This window comes from Festucalex cinctus, chromosome 5 (genome assembly GCF_051991245.1).
Source record: "Festucalex cinctus isolate MCC-2025b chromosome 5, RoL_Fcin_1.0, whole genome shotgun sequence".
Classification (NCBI taxonomy): domain Eukaryota; kingdom Metazoa; phylum Chordata; class Actinopteri; order Syngnathiformes; family Syngnathidae; genus Festucalex; species Festucalex cinctus.
This window is the reverse complement of record NC_135415.1, coordinates 4,073,449-4,095,583: the sequence shown is the minus strand read 5'-3', so window position 1 is coordinate 4,095,583 and position 22,135 is coordinate 4,073,449. Positions and strand designations below refer to the sequence as shown.

The window sequence follows — 22,135 nt, the reverse complement described above, 5'->3', positions numbered from 1 at the left end:
ACGTGTTATTTGCAGGCATATACTGTATGCAGGGATTCACATAGCAATTTTGGTCTCCCTGGACACTCCAAACCTGCACTTCAAAATTAAAAGTAACACTGTACCACGCGATCAGCTGATTTGCCATTGTGCTTTTCGGGTCGGTTCCCCAATCATTTTTCCACCCCAGAAATGGTTTTATGTGAAAAGACAATTTAGTAACCTCACAAGCCAGATTGATAAACGTGATTCACTCAAGGGGGTTCTTCACATTATCAATCTGGGACTTAACTTGGCAGTTCCGTTCAGGAAAGGAGGGACTTGCTGTACAATACTTAAAGCTGATTGGACGATGTGGCATCTTTGCACGTTTGTTTTGACCAATCAAGGCAACGGATGAAAATGTTGTCTTCGGTCTTTTTTGGGGGCACGAACACCTTCACCAGCTAAATATGCACAAAGTGCCTCTCGCTGTTCAACATTCAACAAGGAAACGGAGAGTAAGAACAGAATTAAATGCAGCATCCGTTCGTCTGTTAGGTTTGTTTGAAACCCGCCATCGGCGCTTATTGGTTTCATCCCACCCTAAACAACGCCTAATTTGGTTTAGGTCGACTGCAAAAGTATCAGCGGGAATGGTACAAGATGTGTTCTCCGGAGGTTGTGAACTCACAAATACTGCTGGCAAGGTTAGCAATTAAGGGCTTGGTGGCCAGGGGAGGGTGGGCAGTGGCATGGAGATAAATCCCTACTGTGATAATTGTTTTCATATCAGCCCAAAATACATACAGCTCAACTGTTACTCTTAATTAAAGATCAGGTTATTTTTACTTGAATATTTATTTTAGGTCAAAGGTTGAACATGACTTGGAACAACATACAATTGTGACAGGCAAATAAAACTTATCAATATCAGTAAATTCATTGTTAAATCAATAGTTAATTATTAAATTTAGAATCAAATGACATTAATTGACATTTAATATTTTGAACTAATTATGAGACTCTGCTGTGGCGCATCACATAGATTTTTGATCATTTTATCAGGATAACGGATGATAACCTCGTTAAATTAGTCAAAACGAAGGTTTTAACAATTTTGTGAGTTTTTCAGCTTAGAGGTTACTATACATTGATAAAACACACACAGTACACAATTAGGTTTTGATTTTGCGCGCTTTTATTTTCTAATCTATTTGGCAAAATCTACTTGGAACTTAAAAGAAGCAAAACTCTAACTACAGTAATAGGAAATAGAAACAACTAAGATGATAAAATAATTTAATAAAAAAAAAAAAAAAGGCAAACGGCCTTTAAGAGGTGATGGAACTTCCTAATCAGGCAAAAATGGGACCAAAAGTTAATTGCTTAACCCAATTGGATGCACTAATTTGTACAATCTGGTTAATATTTGCAAAGTTGCACTTACATCTGGTCTGAGTTTGGCTCAAGACGCGGAGAGGTGTTTGTTCCTGGGCGGGAGGTTCGGCAAGCCAGTTTGTTGAAGAAAAGGTTCAGGAGAGAGTTCATCAGGATGGGCAGACACCTCACGGCTCGGATTGTGAGCGCAATCCTTCAGGAGTCGAGTTCACCCCCCAGCTTAAGAGCGTCGTCGTCTGCAAGGCCCTGCGATCCTAGTCTGGCAGAGACAAAAGTGTTCACGCTGGGCCTGTCGCGTTGCAATGGCTGCCTTGAGAGTCGTGTGTCGTCACACAGCCCAGAAAAACATAAAAACGTTGAAAAATGGGTGAAGTGATGCCTCAGCTTTCCACCATTTAAAAAAAAAAAAAAGGAAATGGTGAGGCGCTGTGTGAAAATGGTCTAAATACGGCGATGCAAAAAGTATATATATATTAAAAAAAAAAAAAAAAAGAGGAGGACTTGGAGCGTCTTCAAGTTAAAGATGAGCAGCCACAGCCTCTCAACATAACAAAAGAGAAGCAGCTGCCACCATACATTAAAGTGAAGGACTTCACAGAGTTGCCGTTACGATTGGTGTTCATTTGAAGATGAATGTCAATATGAAGAGAACAACAGTATATAAATCACATAAAAATTTAACATTGTTGGAATTTATTTATTCAATAATTACTAATGTTCTACAGCGCACTCGTATTAGTTTTGTATGTTTCCCAAAGTTACGTGGTGAACTTAGGAATGCTATGCAGCCACAGCGCTCCGGACAAGGCAGAACTTGGTTTGTGTTGCGTCAGTCTCTCACACTGGCTGCCTAGTTCGTTTAGCTCAGAGATGTCAAACATACGGCCCGCGGGCCGGATAAGGCACGTAAAGGGGTTTAATACGGCCCGCGAGACAATTTTGTAAAGTTGAAAAAAAAAAAGAAAAAAGTATTGTCGGACCAATTAATCAACCAGCCACAATAAAAATATAAATTTGTAATTTCACAAGCAGTCCTCAGATGAGTAATGTAACTCACGGACTCGCCCTGGAAGTCATTATTTTACATACAACTTAAAGTTATGGTTTGTTTAAAAAAAAAGTTTTTTTTTAATCATAGACCAACATAAACGTTTTAAATATGACACAAATTCAATTACTGGTAACACAAATACATATGATAAGGATTAACATCTTTATAACTTCATTAAGTGTGCCACACAATGCATTTTGGGAACTAATATATGCAAAACGGGTGGATTTAACACGTCCAGAACTCATACAGGCAAAGTGTTGCCGCGTTTCATTTGCATTTGTGTTGTTTTTTTTTTCCCACAATAGATTACAGTTGAGCTCCGTAATTTAGGGCTGGCCCAAAAATAGAAAAAATCTTCGTATAATTAACGGCAATTGTTTTGAAGTTATATACCATTATTTTACGTATCCGGCCCACTTAGTAATACATTTTCTTCCATGCGGCCCCTGAGCTAATATGAGTTTGACACCCCTGGTTTAGCTGGTCAAAGCACTTACATGCACAACTGAACGCACTATGGATCAATATATATACCCCCCCCCCCCCCCCAAAAAAAACAAACAAACAAACAAAAAAACAACAAAACTGGATCAGTCATTTTTCAATTAAGCTGTTAACAAAGTATCCATCTGCCTTTATGTGGTTGAAATGGTCCATCCAGAACTGTAAACATCCACTTCTCAGGGTGCACCACCAACGTTCACTCGATTGCCTGGGCTCAGACCAGTGCTTCTCAATTATTTTCTGTCATGCCCCATCCAGAACTGTAAACATTCACTTCTCAGGGTGCACCACCAACGTTCACTCGATTGCCTGGGCTCAGACCAGTGCTTCTCAATTATTTTCTGTCATGCCCCCCCCCCCCCCACCCCCCCCTAGGAAGAAGAAACATCTCACACGCATGCACGCACGCATGCACACGCGCACACACATACGCATGCGTGCAAATGCGCACATACGCACACACACAAAAAAAGAGAGCAACGATAAGATGTTGACTTGGTAAGACTGCCGAATGAACAATTCTGAGCTCTCTGTTAAAAAAAAAAAAAAAATAATAAATAAATAAAAAATGACAAAATATTAAAGAGGTAACTTAAATTAAATGTATGGACTGAAATTGTAAAAACGTAAATAAACCTAATATAAAAGCACAATATATTGAATAATAGCGATGCGTGAGTACACGACTATCTGTATCTGTTCAACCCTCAAATTTATCTATATCTGTACTTGGAGGGGGCGTGCCCTAAACCGGAAGTGGGCATGGTTTGACCGGAAATAAGTGGGACTTGCATCGATTCAGTAGCAATTTTTCCACCCAATTTCCCACTTAAAATAAATCGTAAAATAAAGTGTTAAATTGATATGGATTGATCAAATGTTGCTATATTTTTTATTTGAAAACTATTACAAAACAGCCTAATTGAGATTCAAATCAGTGCCTTTGATCACAGAAGAACTATTTTTCGAACAAGTTTTTTTTTTTTTTAAGTCAGATGTATGTGTATGATTCAATATTTACTGAACAGTCTGAAAATTAAGATCCAGTGTTTTTGATCACAATAATAAAGGAACTATTTAAGATTTTTTATTTTTTTTTATTTTTTATATAAACTGAGGCAAAACATTTGAAAATAATACGTAATACTGCTGAATACAGCACATGCAGTAAGAAATAATGATGAACTACTAAGTACGCATGAACAAGAGTTGACATACATATAGCTTTTCATTTTTTTAAAATGTTTATTTTTTTGTTTTTTACGACCAAACGTCTAAGTCTGGTTCCGGAACGATAAACAGGTCTTTCTCCCATTTTAAAATGGGTAAATACATTGTATCTGTATATACTATATTTTTGATAGTTTTTTTGTTGTTGTTGGAGAAAGCTTTGTAATATCTTTAGCTAAGACAGGCGGTTGGAGCGTAATTTGTTTCTTAACCATTTTTTAACTTCCAAATAATGTAAACAATTTCTGTTTTTGATTTCATATTTTTGGACCATGTTTGCATATGATACAAGCATATTATCTGAGAAAAGATGGTGCTCCCATAAACCTAAATAGAACGACTGATTATTAAGTTGAAAGTCGGGGTTATGCCAAATGGGAGAAAGCCCACAGGGCACCAATTGGAATTTTGTTATTTCTAATGCCTTCCACCAGGCGGTCAGGGTGGCGGCTATCATTGGGTTTTATCGATGTTGTAATAAAGAGTAAGTCTGAAATTATAAGGTTATTACAATCCTTCTGCTCTAGTTCCAACCAACAGTTGGTATCTCTGTTGGGTTGTGTCCATAGCACAAGATATTGTAGTTGATTAGCTATATAGTAGTACAGAAAGTTTGGTGCCTTTAAACCTCCTTTGGATTTGCTTTCCTGAAGAGCTTCGTGCATTTCTCACTGGTAAGATGTTCGTGCCCCCCCCTTCGGCAAGAACAAAGACGAATTTTTCACCCTTGGCTATGATTGGTTAAAACAAATGTGTAGAATGACGCATCGTCCAATCAGCTCGAATTATTGTCGAGAATGTCCCGCCTTTTCCCGACCAAATTACTGTGGAAAGGGACCAGATGGATATTGCAAAGAACTCACTTGAGTGAAGTGCATATCCATCTTGCGATTGCCAGGTTATCAGTTTCCTCCCACATTCCGAAAACATGCATGGTAGATTAATTGAAGTGCCTAAATTGTCCCTTAGTGTGATTGTGAGTGTGGTTGTTTGTTTGTCTGTGTGCCCTGTGATTGGCTGGAATCACTTCGAGCTGGGATAGGCTCCAGCACCCCCGCGACCATTATGAGGAATAGGCGGTTCAGTAAATGGATATAAGATTCACTCCAACTTCAATTTATTGTTTGAGGAACAATTTATTGTCAGTCAATCAAGCAAGTAACCATGCACCGGAAAACAAAATGTTTCAGAAACCCCATGAAAAAAAAAAAAATAAATCTATCTATTTACCAAGGCAGTGAAAAAAACTTGCAGATCGATATCCTCTCCAGGACAGAACTACATAAGGGAGACCCCCTGAAAAAGCCTTAACTGATCACCTCAAGATGAAATTTAGCTCTGGCACTGCCCAAAAGACATAAAAGGTAAATCTATTAATAACTAGAACATCTGGACAGACCAAATGCTTTGATTTAAAAAAAAAAAAAAAAAAAAAAAAAAAAAAAAAAAAAAAAGGCATTTGAACTTTATTTGCAAATCACAATTATGATCAATATTAAATATATTGTAAACAAACCTTGAGAAACATCTCACACTGGACATTACAAATGTCAATGTGTAGTAGAATCACACAATTTGTAAAACAACATTTGTAAGACTTGAAAACACAACGTTAGCTCGACGAGTTTTTCTTTCTCTCCTTCTCCGAATTACAGCCAGGCACCAAGCTTGCGGATGACAAGGTCATTGGGCCCTTCATGAGTTGCTTTAATGATTTTCCAGGCATCATGATGCATGAGACCTTCAAGAGAGAATCCGTTTATTGACAAGACCTCATCACCAACCTCCAGTAGCCCAGACAGCTCAGCAGCACCTCCTGTTGGGGAAAGGGCAGAGCAATTTAGTATAAACTTGCATGCCCTCATTTAGGGGCATATTCGCCCATATGCTTAAGTACGAAAAGACGCACCGCTGCACACTTGTTTGGCTGCGCGACTCTCTCAGCGACAAGTGTCATATGAGGACAATGTGCAACTGGACTTTACCCACCATAATCACGTCACTTTACACACTCACTCACTGATTACTCAGTTGACCAATTTGTTGTTGACCTAAGTTCTGCCCTAGTTGCACCACTTTGGTGGCTGCGTAAGTTTTCACAGGTTATGTAGGTGGGTGTGTCAGAAGCTGAGATGGGAGAATCGCCAAGCATTCTAATTCGTAGGCAAGGCGCGTAGAAATGGACTTAAAGCTGCTCTATGTAGCAATTTCTTTACAATAGCCTTTTTATTTGACCATTTATGACTTAAACATCTTCTAATCAGCAGATTAGCAACTGAGTAGGGATGCAACGGTTTTCAGTCTTGGACCGGACCGTTCGGTCCGCCCTGCGCGGGACAATACGCCCTTATGGACCGCGGGTTTTCGGTCCAGAACAAATTTTGTGTTTATTGACACTTACACACCACTGTGTGAGCGCGTGCAAGCCAGGCAGCCGCGCCGGCTGGAGAAAAGCCCTCCCCACAAGCTAATGTCCAGTCAGTGTTGCGGTTCCGCCCACTCGCCCCCTCACACAGACGTGGAAAAACAAGCGCGAGCTGCGGAGTTGACAGACCAAAGTTTGAAGAAGTGGTGTGGAATAATTCCGTCTTCCTTATTGTATACGTCGACGGGGGAGTGTGAACGTTGCTTGTAACATGTACCATATGTGAATCCATGTTGAACGGGAGCATTGCCACCACTGAGCGAGCGAGGGCAAGCCAACTTTGGCTCAGCGCTGCCGCACGCCTCAACACGGAAAGCGGACACGCACTCTGCCCTGTCAACACCAACCCTCGTTCCCCCAGCCTGTAAAATGCATCAGGACACACACACATGAAGGCAACGGAGACCCGCAAGAGCAATGAAACAACGCCGACCGACGGCACGCTTCATGCGTCACTACTGGCTCGAAGAATCCCCATCGCCGCCATCCAGTCCACAACTCCCGTGAATACGCGCTGGCCATCAACAGCAAAGAGATGAGAACAAAACTAAACAAATGACACATCCGCCCTTCCCGGTCTTGTGTCAAAGTAGTTGTTACGGCTGATTTTTTATTTTTTTTTAACCCCTGCCGCGAGTCCCTTTTTCAAGAAACGCATGAAGAAGACACGTGTTTTTGAGTTTTAGAAAAAGGTTTTGAAACAAGAAAATGAATACAGTAAAACCTCCGCTGACGAACGCTTAAGCTCACGAACTTTTCACCTCAAGAACATTAAATTTGCAAGCATATAGTCTCTGCTGACGAATTAGTTTTCGGCGGACGAACCAAACCACGCGGTCGAACAGCCACGGTGGCGGACACGAGAAGCTGACGCACGCTCACGGCGTCCCAGTTCGTCACCCCCTTTCTTTGAGTGCGGACGCGGTTTGTGTTTGATAGACATTTTGGACCATATTGAGTGTACTTTTGCTATTATGGGACCGAAAAAGACCCCACCACAGGCTAGTGTTAAGCCTAATGCTACATTCTCACCAAAAGCGAGGGACGGCGATTCGGCGGCGCGTTTGCATTGTAGTCAATGGAGTTGGCGCCACTAAAAAAAGCGAAAGTGCTATCACGTACCTCAAAATAGAAGAAAATAGTGCCACGGCTGATTAGTCCCAGGAAAGAAGTGAAAATAGTTGGCGGTGCTCACGTTTTGTTGACTCGCTAAAGTGCTCCACTTCCTTGTTCACCAAGGGACACGCCTCCTCCGCTTCGGTGAGCACGAAAGCGCGAATGAACGGCAACCGTTCCATAAACGCTCGCGAATGAAGTAAGTCTACCATTGCTACCATACTTAAGAACTACCATCACAAAGGTAAATAAAACTACTTTATTATACAGTACAGTTTATTTCTTTAATTACAATACAATAGCACATTTATTATACATAAAATAAGGTATATTTGTGTGTAGTTTTAAGGCTTATTGAGTAGAAAATTATGTTTTATAGGGACCTGGGAACGGATTATTCTCATTTTAATGGTTTCTTGTGGGAAATAAATGTTCGGAAGACGAACTTTTCGCCTTACACACACTTTCTGGGAACCAATTATGTTTGTGAGCTGAGGTATCACTGTATTTATGGCATATAAACAAATGAAAAGCCAGAACACGCTCACATTCTGCAATGGTACGTTCAATGACCACAAACAGTAGGAATTCTCAGTACTCATAGAAAAAGCTCAAATGACTGATGAATGTTCATGTTTTTTTTTTTCGGTTTCCTTCCACGTTTGAAGTTTAAAGTCATTGTTGGTTAGGTACAAGGAACATTTTTGAAGAATGGCCACTTTTATGTAGTAAAAAGTCATAAGATCCCACAGCAATTCGCTACTGGCTAAAATTAGTTAAAGGAAACATGAGCAATATGAACAAACATTTCCAGCGTCTTTGCCCTGATGTGCACAGAATTTTTTGTATAATATTTTTAATACTCTTCTTCTTATTATTATTATTATGTATACATATATTATAGTACCGCATAGTATTAAAACACGTTACACAATGCAATTTTTGCTCAGAAGCAAAATAAAGGGAAAAAATTGTTCTCTTTATGCACAAATCACGTACCGAAACCGAACCGAAACCGTGGCCCAAAAACCGAGGTACGGACCGTACCGTGGGCTACCTGTACCGTTGCACCCCTACAACTCAGCTGTTCACACTTGGTTACTCTTGAAAATCTGTGGCCAATAGTTTTCAGACTGCATTCGGGTTTCAATTTCCCTCGCCTGGAAACCACACTCATTGCTCGATCCAGTAGATGAGTCTGGTCACTGTTGGCATCAAGCACATATCTGAGGAGGGGCAAACCTTACCAAATAAACAGTGAAAAGATCCAATCAGCAAAGAGTGAATGTTACATCATAAAAGCAGGAAGATGCTTGGAAGAGTAGTCACAGACTTACGATATGAAATAATCACCTTTAAAGATGCGTTTTACAGTAAGGGGCTTGTCTCCAGTACTTGAGGATTTTCCGCCATCCAGGCTGAAACCCAGGCCAGCAGTCGTCTTGTGAAGCTCAACTTTCAAAACGCCATTTGGACCTAGATTTCCGGGTACGAATAGGACATACGTGCATAATTTACATCATTTTGTATAAATACAGTGAATCCCCCTCCATCGTGATTTGTGGACTTCACATTTTTTGTTATTGTTGGTGTTATTAATTTTGTATTTTCACCATTTACTGGCATTTGGTGTTATTTTGAGTTTAAATCCCACGTAAGGAAGGAAGGAAGGAGGGAAGAAAGAAAGAAAGAGAGAAAGAAAGAAAGAAAGAAAGGAAATTTCGGCGACATATACGCGTACAACACGGAGAAGAAAACACAAACATACTTTTGAACAAAATTAATAGCCAACAAAGGAATTGACAATTCCGATCATCCGGGCATTACTGATTTTTTTTTTTTTTTTTTTTTAATCAAAGTGTAAACGAACGGCATATTGTATTGTATTGTATTGTATTGATCATTGCTCTTGCCTCTGAGGCTGTGATATAGCCAGTGTTGTCACAGATTACTTGAAAATCTGATTATTGATTACTCCTAAAAAAAAAAAAAAAAAGGAATCTAGTTACTTGACTCATTACTTTATTGTCAAAGTAACTATGTTACTCAAAAAGTAACATCAATTACTTTTTAGTACCAATTACCAATTTTTTTTTTCTCATTGTTTTGACATATACTTATGGTTCAAACTTCAAAAGTATGCACAGCAGAAAATGAAGCAGGTATTGCTTACACCAGACTTAAAAATTGTACTTTTGAGTCAAAACAAAATGTTGGGAATTAAACAAAAACTACAAATTAAAAAAGAATAAAAATGTGCATTAAAAAAGCATCGAAAAAATGAACAAATATTGAACCGAGACACAAATGAATCGTTGCACATATACCGTATTTTCACGACTATAATGCGCACTTTAAAGTTTTACATTTTCACAAAAGTCAACAGTGCGCCTAATAGTGAGGTGCGCCTTGTGTGTGGACCAAGGTCATATATAGGTACAATTCAGCTCCTGTCAAAATCTGATTTATGACCCTTCAGGACCAATCAGAAGCCGTTATTTTGAATTAAGCCCCGCCCCTTCCCGCCCCCCATCCAATCAGAAACCGTTATTTTGAATTAAGCCCCGCCCCCTTTCGCCTTCTCAACCAATCAGAAGCCGTTATTTTGAATTAAGCCCCGCCCCCCTACCCAATCAGAAGCCGGGACACCACCTGTCAAAATTTGACAGGTACCCTGCCCCCCATCCAATCAGAAACCGTTATTTTGAATTAAGCACCGCCCCCCTAACCAATCAGAAGCCGGGACAGCACCTGTCAAAATTTGACGGATGGCCCCTACCCCCCTCCTGCACAGCATCCCACCCCCTCCCACACCCAGTGAACATATGTTTCCGGTAGTTAAGGTCGTGACCCCATCACCCCTCCCCTCCTGTACCCCTGCCTAATACCTCTCCCCCATTGCACATGTGTTTCCGGTAGATAATGTCGTAATCCCCCACATCCGTTAATCAAGATCGTGACAGGAAGCGCTCCCCCTGTAAGACTCCAGGAAGTAGGCGCAATAATCTAGATAGTTCCAACATCTGCTAATCATAAATCGTGGTGAGTCGTTATCCTCTTGTTAAAATTTTTTTCATCAAACGGATAGCTCTCCTTCATATCGTGTCACAGGAAGCCCCCCCCCCCTTTGAAGTCGTGTAGGAAGCGCGCACCTGCATTGCAATCCTGATACTTTTCACGCGAGTCGTGATACAGGCCCCCCGTAACCCCCTTCCCGCACCCCCTTTGAAGTAGTGGCTCTCTACCGGGTCGTGCAGGAAGCGCGCCCCCACCTAGCGCCTCTATCGTGTATGTATGCGCGTGAATGTAAAATAGTGCGAGGCTCTCTTATTCGAGTTAAAGTGTTGTGAATAATAAAAAAAAAAATGTAATCCATTTGCGTCTTGTTTTTTAAAATAAATAAAAGAAACTTACCGGTGTTTCCGGGTGTGACGTCGAGTCTCCTTTGACGGGTTCTTCTTTTTAAAAAAAATAAAATAAATAAATAAAAATAAATTGACATTGTAGCGGGGTTGTTTCTAACTGAAGGAGCTGGAGAGGGAAATACAAACGAAAAAATAAAACGATTATTCGTGCGTATAGGGTCGTTATTTAGCCAAATTCTGAACCGTCTGCACGTTCGTCGTTTGAAGACGTCTGATATTGTAAAAAAGCTAAACGGGGGGTGGCGGAGAGGTCTGACCGTCTCTCCCGCGGTGAACGGTGCCATCTAATGGTCAAAGGATGTGGATGGTAGGTATTAGAATGTGATAAGTTTGTCTGTATTTTTAATTTTAAATAGAGTGAGGCGTGAAATTAATCGGTTGATGTTTTGTGCGTTGTATTTGATAGCAATGTAATAAAGAAATTTTGGTAGGATGAACACAATAGTTAGTCTACAAAAGTAAATTAGGGTATTAAAATGTTGATAATGAATGTAAAACCTAAAAATTTTATTCAAAGGTATTCAATTTGTAAATTATACATTTTGGATGATGGAACAATGCATGGCATTAGAGTACCCTTTAAATATTAAGTGGGGTTAATTTTAAATTTTTAGGGACAGCAGATTGAAACTAGCATCGTACTAAATCCCCCGCAGCCATCTTTTTAATGTTACTGAACACTGTCCTTATACTAAACTAAACTCAACTCATTTACGTTTCGGTTACAAATGATACGTTTTATTTTTATATGGTATCTATTACAAGACGACGGATGCTAGAATTTGTACATTTTATATATGCGTGATGTTTACAGGTATGCTTAGACGTGTATGTTTTTATTATTTTATGTTTATGATGTGCATAAGAGTACGCTGTTTGGGGAGGGATGGTAAAATTTGTTTATCTTTTTTTTTTTTGTTTAAAAAAGATAATAATTGTACTAGTTTAAAAAAATACTGATTTCTGGAGAGAATATGTAATCACAAACTCAGGCAGGAACTGCATGTGGACATTATTGGTCAGACGTCTGCTTCTTTTTAAAACTAAGAGAATTGAAAGTATGAAACTTTGAGTTTCTTGATACGTTAAAAGATTTATACTCTACTTAACCCTTAATCTTTAATCTTAAAGCCGATCTTTGCAACAATTTAACCAAAATCATCATCTTATTAATAGATTAACACCTTAGTCTCTTACAAAGGCTATTCCTGTAAGCCCTTGGCTAATAGTTTTTTAGAAAGGATCCACGGTTTGAATTTATGACACCATAGATGCAATATGTATATGAGGGAGGGTGTGTACAGTTTTATTTTAGGGTTGTAGCAATTCAAATTGGAATTTTCCACATTTACTAGATTTAAAGACACACTTATATGTTATCCTAAATGTTATAAGCGATTCTCTTTGCAACAATTTAACCAAAATCATCTTCTTATTAGTAGATTAACACCTTAGTCTCTTACAAAGGGTATTCCTGTAAGCCCTTGGCTAATAGTTTTTTAGAAAGGATACACGGTTTGAATTTATGACGCCATAGATGTAATATGTATATGAGGAAGGGTGTGTACAGTTTTATTTTAGGGGTGTAGCAATTCAAAATGGAATTTTCCACATTTACCAGATTTAAAGACATACTTATATGTTATCCTAAATGTGATTCACTGTGCAAAATAATAATACTAATGACACTAAATCACGAAAATACAAATAATTCCTACAAAACAAAAGAGGAACCTCACGGCGAGGCGTTGCTCACGTTCTAGTTGTAAACCTGCTTTGGGCATATACATTTTCTACAAATGTACCACTGAGAATATTTACGAGCTTGTAAATAAAATACTAAAGGGGGACCAACATGAAAAATTAAATTTTCGGAGCTTTTAGCTGTGTTAAAAGGCTCTTACCTCACCAAATACATGACCGAATTGGAGTTTTCCTCCATTCTCCCCTCTCTGAGAAATTCTGCTCTACAAAACACCAGCCCCACCCAACCTGAGAAAACAAGCTGTTGGTGGTCTTTGACATCATAAGGTTACCCTCTCTCATGTTTTTGGTGTACGTCTAGCTATGTATTTTATGTTTTTGAGCTGTTGTATATAAGATTGCGTTGTACATAAGAATTTTACCCTCTCTTACGTTTTTGATGCATTACAAAACTAATAAATGTACTGATTTAAAAAAAAAAAAAAAGGATTAGGCTTAGAGAAGGTGTTGGTGGCACTCTCATGAGCAGAGTGCGCAAGTTGTTTTAGCCCCTCTGCAGATGCGTACATGTATAAACTGTTATTTTTCTGTTTCTAGTTTTGTTACCGCTAGTGCTATAATTTGTGTCTATACGATTTTTATCGGATGTCTCTATGTATTTTTGTTGTTGTTTAAGAGGTTTGTATATACGAATGCGCTATGTGGAAATGGGTTTTAACCTCTATCGTTTTTGTAATATTTAAACTAATAAATATACTTTTTTTTTTTGTTGTTTTTTCTTAAACTGATTTATGAAAAGGACTTGTAATCTCAAACTTTTTTTTTTTTAAAGCAGTAACTGATTTAGGAGGAGGAGGGGCAATGTATTGTGGGGATCATACTTTTTGAAATCTTTAAGCTGGTGTTTGTAAGAGTCTTCTATCTTGATGTTAGCCTTTTTATCTGAATATGTATGAATGAAATATCTTCTAATTATTAGCCAGGATTCTTTCAATGGATAGCCCTGTAACCCTTAGCTTAGTAGTTTTTTAGAAAGTATCCGGGTATGAAATATGTTTTTATTATGTTAGGAATATGGCGCGTACGTGAAGAAGGATGATGTAGTTTTATTTTTGCTTTGTTTCTGTTTTAGTTTTTTAGGTGGGTGAAGGCATCGTTTTAAGGGGCCAGGTGTATTTTGTGCAAATAATATATGGATACTTACGTTTTATTTTTGGTTCTGTTTTGTTACCGATAGTGCTTTGTTTCGTGAAACCCTTATTAGGGCCCGAGCAGCGACCGCTGCGAGGTCCCTATTGTTTTTGTAAAAATTATTATTAGGGCCCGAGCAGCTACCGCTGCGAGGTCCCTATTGTTTTTGTAAAAATTATTATTAGGGCCCGAGCAGCGACCGCTGCGAGGTCCCTATTGTTTTTGTAAAAATTATTAGGGCCCGAGCAGCGACCGCTGCGAGGTCCCTATTGTTTTTGTAAAAATTATTATTAGGGCCCGAGCAGCGACCGCTGCGAGGTCCCTATTGTTTTTGTAAAAATTCTTCTTCTTCTTCTTCTTCTTCTTCTTCTTCTTCTTCTTCTTCTTCATTCTCCGCAAACGATCGCGATTTTGGGTACCTAAACATTCACGAAAACTCACCGAACTTTGCACACTCCTCAGGCCCGGCGAAAAATTTGATATTATTAAGTCGTCATAACAATGCGACTCGATAGCGCCCCCTAGCGTAGAAAAATAAAAACCAAGCCCGGCACGTTTGAGCTAGAGCAACGAAAATTGGCAGGCACGTGTAGCACCCCGAGACGCACAAAAAAGTCTATTGGGACCATGTAGCTAAAATGTACAGGAAGTGAGCTATGAATTTTTTAATGTCCAATTTTGGCCTATTTTGGCACATTCACTGTGGTCATGCTTTTTCCCCCTTTGCAAACATTTTTCATCCAATTGACTTCAAACTTGGCATTTATCATCTCAAGACGTGAGAGAACAACTGGGCAAAACATCTTGCCTTTTTGAAATACTATATGACGGGGGCGGGGCATCAAATATTGCCTTTAAAATTTCATTTGTCCAGAAAGAGCAAATGCTTAATAACTCCCATGTTCAAGCTCCAAAAAATCTCAAACTTCTCAGGCAACGTAATAGTCACGGCCTGAAAACATCTGTTTGATAAAATTCAGTTATACATATAGCGCCACCTAGTGGTTACAATAAATGCCATACTTTACGTTTTTAGCTACTGCGCTGAGCTTGTTGAAGGGATCCATTTGAAAATTGGTCAGAAAAGCCTTAAGATGTTGATCATGCCCCACACCGAATATTGTAACTTTTCGCCAAAGGGCGTGGCCGCTACGGTGACGCAAAGTCAGAAGATTTTTCGTGAAAATAAAAGCTGCATTAACTTGACCGAGATGATCCTATCTTCTCAAAATTTCACACATTTGATGAGAGTCCAGCCCTAAAGACATCTACTGACTTATATTTCATCTAACTGATAGCGCCACCTAGTGGCAATTTTTTTTCTTACGAATTTTCTTCTACGTTTTTCTCCACGTTAACTGGACCTACCTCATATTTGCTCAGATGAGGGATTCGGCCTTCATGATGTCACAACACGAAGTTTGTGAGTTTTCGCGAATCGCTGTGGGCGTGGCTAAGCACTGTTCGCCAAGAAAACAACGCCAGTTTTGAGGGTCTAAACATGCGCAGAAACTCATGAAACTTGGCACACACATCTGGCCTGGTAAAATGAACAATATTTTATTGTTGATTGTGCTATTTTTACAAAAATGACTCAATAGCGCCCCCTAGGAATTTTTAATGAAGCAGCCCCGGTTGTACGTTTAAGCAAGATCTACGAATATTTTTAGGTGTATGAGGGAGCCCAAGACCTCCAAAAAAGTCTCTTGGACCCATATGCTAAAATGAACAGGAAGTGAGCTACGAATTTTTGAATGTCCCATTTTTGACGATTTTTGCACATTCACAGGGGGCAGACTTTTGCCCACTTATCCTACACATTTCATCTGACTGAGTTAAGACTTGACCTGGACCATGTCAAGACCTGAGCCAACGACAGGGGGAAAAATCTTGACTTTTCGAAATACTATATGATGAAGGCGGGGCATCAAAATTTGTGTTTCGCACTGAAAAAGGATATGCTTAATAACTCCCCGGTACATGCTCCAAAAAATCCCAAACTTGACATGTATGTTTATCGTCAAGGCCTGAAGCTATCTCTATGACAACATTCTGTTATATATGCAGCGTCACCTAGCCCTTGAGGCATAAAAAAAAAAAAACCCACATACGGTATTTTGTACAAAAAATGTAAACTCATTCTAAGTGTGATAACTAAGTCATTTATGAATATTCTTTTAGTTTCCACCACTCAAAATGTTCACTGGCATCAGACTTATCCAAACATATATATATTTTTATTTATTTTTGATAACCTCTGTGGACATTAAAAGCAATATCGTGAATGAAGGATATGCATAATAACTCCACGGTACATGCTCCAAAAAAAATCCCACACTTGACATGTATGCTTATAATCAAGGCCTGAAGGTATCTCTATGACAACATTCAATTATAAATACAGCGCCACCTAGCCCTTGAGGCATAATATATATATATAAAAAAAAACACATACGGTATTTTGTACAAAAAATGTAAACTCATTCTAAGTGTGATAACTAAGTCATTTATGAATATTCTTTTAGTTTCCACCACTCAAATTGTTCACTGGCTTCACACAGATCCAAACGTATGTACCTTTCCATTTTGTTTTATTCATTTTTGATTGCCCCTTTGGACAATAAAAGTAACATTGTGCAATGAGTACAACGAGCGATGATGTATATATACACTTTTACAAAAAATACCAATCAGGGCAACTCATTGCCTAAAAATAAATAAGGACGCTGATTTTTGCAGGTCTTAACAAGCACCAAAACCCGTTGAGCTTGACACACACTGGCAAAAAAAATATTCTACATGTAAACGTTTATTATGCCATTTTCAAAGAAATTTTGCTTCGAATATGCCAGTACCCCAACGTGCCAGTACCCTAACGTGCAAGTACCCCAACGTGCAAGGACCCCAACGTGGCCCGGGCTGCGAGGGCCCTTTATAGCTGCTCGCAGCTCTAGTTAGGGCCCGAGCAGCGACCGCTGCGAGGTCCCTATTGTTTTTGTAAAAATTATTATTATTATTAGGGCCCGAGCAGCGACCGCTGCGAGGTCCCTATTGTTTTTGTAAAAATTATTATTATTCTTCTTCTTCTTCTTCTTCTTCTTTATTCTCCGCAAACAATCGCGATTTTGGGTACCTAAATATTCACGAAAACTCACCGAACTTTGCACACTCCTCAGGTCCGGCGAAAAATTTGATATTATGAAGTCGTTATAACAACGCGACTCTATAGCGCCCCCTAGCATAGAAAAATAAAAACCAAGCCCGGCACGTTTGAGCTAGAGCAACGAAAATTGGCAGGCACGTGTAGCACCCCGAGACGCACAAAAAAGTCTATTGGGACCATGTAGCTAAAATGTACAGGAAGTGAGCTAGGAATTTTTTAATGTCCAATTTTGGCCTATTTTGGCACATTCACTGTGGTCATGCTTTTTCCCCCTATGCAAACATTTTTGATCCCATTGACTTCAAACTTGGCATTTATCATCTCAAGACCTAAGAGAACAGCTGGGCAAAAAGTCTTGCCTTTTCGAAATACTATATGATGGGGGCGGGGCATCAAATATTGCCTTTAAAATTTCATTTGTCCAGAAAGAGCAAATGCTGAATAACTCCCATGCACAAGCTCCAAAAAATCTCAAACTTCTCAGGCAACGTAATAGTCACGGCCTGAAAACATCTATATGACAAAATTCAGTTATACATATAGCGCCACCTAGTGGTTACAATAAATGTCATACTTTACGTTTTTAGCTACTGTGCTGAGCTCGTTGAAGGGATCCAGTTGAAAATTGGTCAGAAAAGCCTTAAGAAGTTGATGATGCCCCACACCGAATATTGTAAATTTTCGCCAAAGGGCGTGGCCGCTACGGTGACGCAAAGTCTGAAGATTTTTCGTGACAATAAAAGCTGCATTAACTTGACCGAGATGATCCTATCTTCTCAAAATTTCACACATTTGATGAGAGTCCAGCTCTAAAGACATCTACTAACTTACATTTCATCTAACTGATAGCGCCACCTAGTGGCAATTTTTTTTCTTACGAATTTTCTTCTACGTTTTTCTCCAAACACGTTAACTGGACCTACCTCATATTTGCTCAGATGAGGGTTTCGGCCTTCATGATGTCACAACACGAAGTTTGTGAGTTTTCGCGAATTGCTGTAGGCGTGGCTAAGCGCTGTTCGCCAAGAAAACAACGCCAGTTTTGAGGGTCTAAACATGCACAGAAACTCCTGAAACTTGGCACACACATCTGGCCTGGTAAAATGAGCAATATTTTATTGTTGATTGTGCTATTTTTACAAAAATGACTCAATAGCGCCCCCTCGAAATTTTTAACGAAGCAGCCCCGGTTGTACGTTTAAGCAAGAACGACGAATATTTTTAGGTGTATGAGGGAGCCCAAGACCTACAAAAAAGTCTCTTGTACCCATGTGCTAAAATGAACAGGAAGTGAGCTACGAATTTTTGAATGTCCCATTTTTGACGATTTTTGCACATTCACAGGGGGCAGACTTTTGCCCACTTCTCCTACACGTTTCATCCGACTGAGTTAAGACTTGGCCTGGACCATGTCAAGACCTGAGCCAACGACAGGGGGAAAAAATGTGACTTTTCGAAATACTATATGATGAGGGCGGGGCATCAAAATTTGTGTTTCGCAATGAAAAAGGATATGCTTGATAACTCCCCGGTACATGCTCCAAAAAATCCCAAACTTGACATGTATGTTTATCGTCAAGGCCTGAAGTTATCTCTATGACAACATTCAGTTATATATGCAGCGCCACCTAGCCCTTGAGGCTTATATAAAAATAAAAAAAAAATACCCCACATACGGTATTTTGTACAAAAAATGTACACTCATTCTAAGTGTGATAACTAAGTCATTTATGAATATTCTTTTAGTTTCCACCACTCAAATTGTTCACTGGCTTCACACCGATCCAAACGTATGTACGTTTCCATTTTGTTTTATTCATTTTTGATTGCCCCTTTGGACAATAAAAGTAACATTGTGCAATGAGTACAACGAGCGATGATGTGTATATACACTTTTACAAAAAAATACCAATCAGGGCAACTCATTGCCTAAAAATAAAAAAGGACGCTGATTTTTGCAGGTCTTAACAATCACCAAAACCCGTTGAGCTTGACACACACACTGGCAAAAAAATATTCTACATGTAAACGTTTATTATGCCATTTTCAAAGAAATTTTGCTTCCAATATGCCAGTACCCCAATGTGCCAGTACCCCAACGTGCAAGTACCCCAATGTGCCAGTACCCCAACGTGCAAGTACCCCAACGTGCAAGGACCCCAACGTGGCCCGGGCTGCGAGGGCCCTTTATAGCTGCTCGCAGCTCTAGTTATTATTATTATTATTATTATTATTATTATTCTTTATTCTCCGCAAACGATCGCGATTTTGGGTACCTAAACATTCACGAAAACTCACCGAACTTTGCACACTCCTCAGGCCCGGCGAAAAATTTGATATTATTAAGTCGTCATAACAATGCGACTCGATAGCGCCCCCTAGCGTAGAAAAATAAAAACCAAGCCCGGCACGTTTGAGCTAGAGCAACAAAAATTGGCAGGCACGTGTAGCACCCCGAGACGCACAAAAAAGTCTATTGGGACCATGTAGCTAAAATGTACAGGAAGTGAGCTATGAATTTTTTTATGTCCAATTTTGGCCTATTTTGGCACATTCACTGTGGTCATGCTTTTTCCCCCTTTGCAAACATTTTTCATCCAATTGACTTCAAACTTGGCATTTATCATCTCAAGACCTGAGAGAAAAACTGGGCAAAACATCTTGCCTTTTTGAAATACTATATGACGGGGGCGGGGCATCAAATATTGCCTTTAAAATTTCATTTGTCCAGAAAGTGCAAATGCTTAATAACTCCCATGTTCAAGCTCCAAAAAATCTCAAACTTCTCAGGCAACGTAATAGTCACGGCCTGAAAACATCTATATGATAAAATTCAGTTATACATATAGCGCCACCTAGTGGTTACAATAAATGTCATACTTTACGTTTTTAGCTACTGTGCTGAGCTTGTTGAAGGGATCCATTTGAAAATTGGTCAGAAAAGGCTTAAGATGTTGATCATGCCCCACACCGAATATTGTAACTTTTCGCCAAAGGGCGTGGCCGCTACGGTGACGCAAAGTCTGAAGATTTTTCGTGAAAATAAAAGCTGCATTAACTTGACCGAGATGATCCTATCTTCTCAAAATTTCACACATTTGATGAGAGTCCAGCCCTAAAGACATCTACTGACTTATATTTCATCTAACTGATAGCGCCACCTAGTGGCAATTTTTTTTCTTACGAATTTTCTTCTACGTTTTTCTCCAAACACGTTAACTGGACCTACCTCATATTTGCTCAGATGAGGGTTTCGGCCTTCATGATGTCACAACACGAAGTTTGTGAGTTTTCGCGAATTGCTGTAGGCGTGGCTAAGCGCTGTTCGCCAAGAAAACAACGCCAGTTTTGAGGGTCTAAACATGCACAGAAACTCCTGAAACTTGGCACACACATCTGGCCTGGTAAAATGAGCAATATTTTATTGTTGATTGTGCTATTTTTACAAAAATGACTCAATAGCGCCCCCTCGAAATTTTTAACGAAGCAGCCCCGGTTGTACGTTTAAGCAAGAACGACGAATATTTTTAGGTGTATGAGGGAGCCCAAGACCTACAAAAAAGTCTCTTGTACCCATGTGCTAAAATGAACAGGAAGTGAGCTACGAATTTTTGAATGTCCCATTTTTGACGATTTTTGCACATTCACAGGGGGCAGACTTTTGCCCACTTCTCCTACACGTTTCATCCGACTGAGTTAAGACTTGGCCTGGACCATGTCAAGACCTGAGCCAACGACAGGGGGAAAATTTTTGACTTTTCGAAATACTATATGATGAGGGCGGGGCATCAAAATTTGTGTTTCGCAATGAAAAAGGATATGCTTGATAACTCCCCGGTACATGCTCCAAAAAATCCCAAACTTGACATGTATGTTTATCTTCAAGGCCTGAAGTTATCTCTATGACAACATTCAGTTATATATGCAGCGCCACCTAGCCCTTGAGGCATGAAAAAAAAATACCCCACATACGGTATTTTGTACAAAAAATGTAAACTCATTCTAAGTGTGATAACGAAGTCATTTATGAATATTCTTTTAGTTTCCACCACTCAAAATGTTCACTGGCATCAGACTTATCCAAACATATATATATTTTTATTTATTTTTGATAGCCTCTATGGACATTAAAAGCAATATCGTGAATGAAGGATATGCTTAATAACTCCACGGTACATGCTCCAAAAAAAATCCCACACTTGACATGTATGCTTATAATCAAGGCCTGAAGGTATCTCTATGACAACATTCAGTTATAAATACAGCGCCACCTAGCCCTTGAGGCTTATATAAAAAAATAAAATAAAATACCCCACATACGGTATTTTGTACAAAAAATGTACACTCATTCTAAGTGTGATAACTAAGTCATTTATGAATATTCTTTTAGTTTCCACCACTCAAATTGTTCACTGGCTTCACACCGATCCAAACGTATGTACGTTTCCATTTTGTTTTATTCATTTTTGATTGCCCCTTTGGACAATAAAAGTAAACATTGTGCAATGAGTACAACGAGCGATGATGTGTATATACACTTTTACAAAAAAATACCAATCAGGGCAACTCATTGCCTAAAAATAAATAAGGACGCTGATTTTTGCAGGTCTTAACAATCACCAAAATCCGTTGAGCTTGACAGACACTGGCAAAAAAAAATATTCTACATGTAAACGTTTATTATGCCATTTTCAAAGAAATTTTGCTTCCAATATGCCAGTACCCCAACGTGCCAGTAACCCAACGTGCAAGTACCCCAACGTGCAAGGACCCCAACGTGGCCCGGGCTGCGAGGGCCCTTTATAGCTGCTTGCAGCTCTAGTTAGGGCCCGAGCAGCGACCGCTGCGAGGTCCCTATTGTTTTTGTAAAAATTATTATTATTATTATTATTATTATTATTATTATTCTTCTTCTTCTTCTTTATTCTCCGCAAACGATCGCGATTTTGGGTACCTAAACATTC

The 22,135-nt window shown here is 39.3% G+C and overlaps 1 protein-coding gene across 14 annotated transcripts in view; it reads right to left on the bottom strand.

Annotated features, from left to right (window-relative positions):
• Positions 1–5,583: 5,583 nt before the first annotated feature.
• Positions 5,584–22,135, bottom strand: part of pdzd2 (PDZ domain containing 2) — a 337,302-nt gene continuing 320,750 nt past the window's right edge. For 10 of the 14 annotated variants that reach the window (XM_077522502.1, XM_077522506.1, XM_077522505.1 and 7 more), the window contains 3 exons: positions 9,042–9,164; positions 8,736–8,930; positions 5,584–5,963 (listed from right to left, as the gene is read on the bottom strand). In XM_077522502.1, coding sequence (XP_077378628.1) covers positions 5,797–5,963; positions 8,736–8,930; positions 9,042–9,164 — 485 coding nt within the window. In that variant the 3' untranslated portion in view covers positions 5,584–5,796. Of the gene's footprint in view, positions 5,964–8,735; positions 8,931–9,039; positions 9,165–11,102; positions 11,147–22,135 lie in introns of those variants that run through there. The other 4 variants (XR_013283667.1, XM_077522508.1, XR_013283668.1 and 1 more) reach the window with 4 other exon arrangements.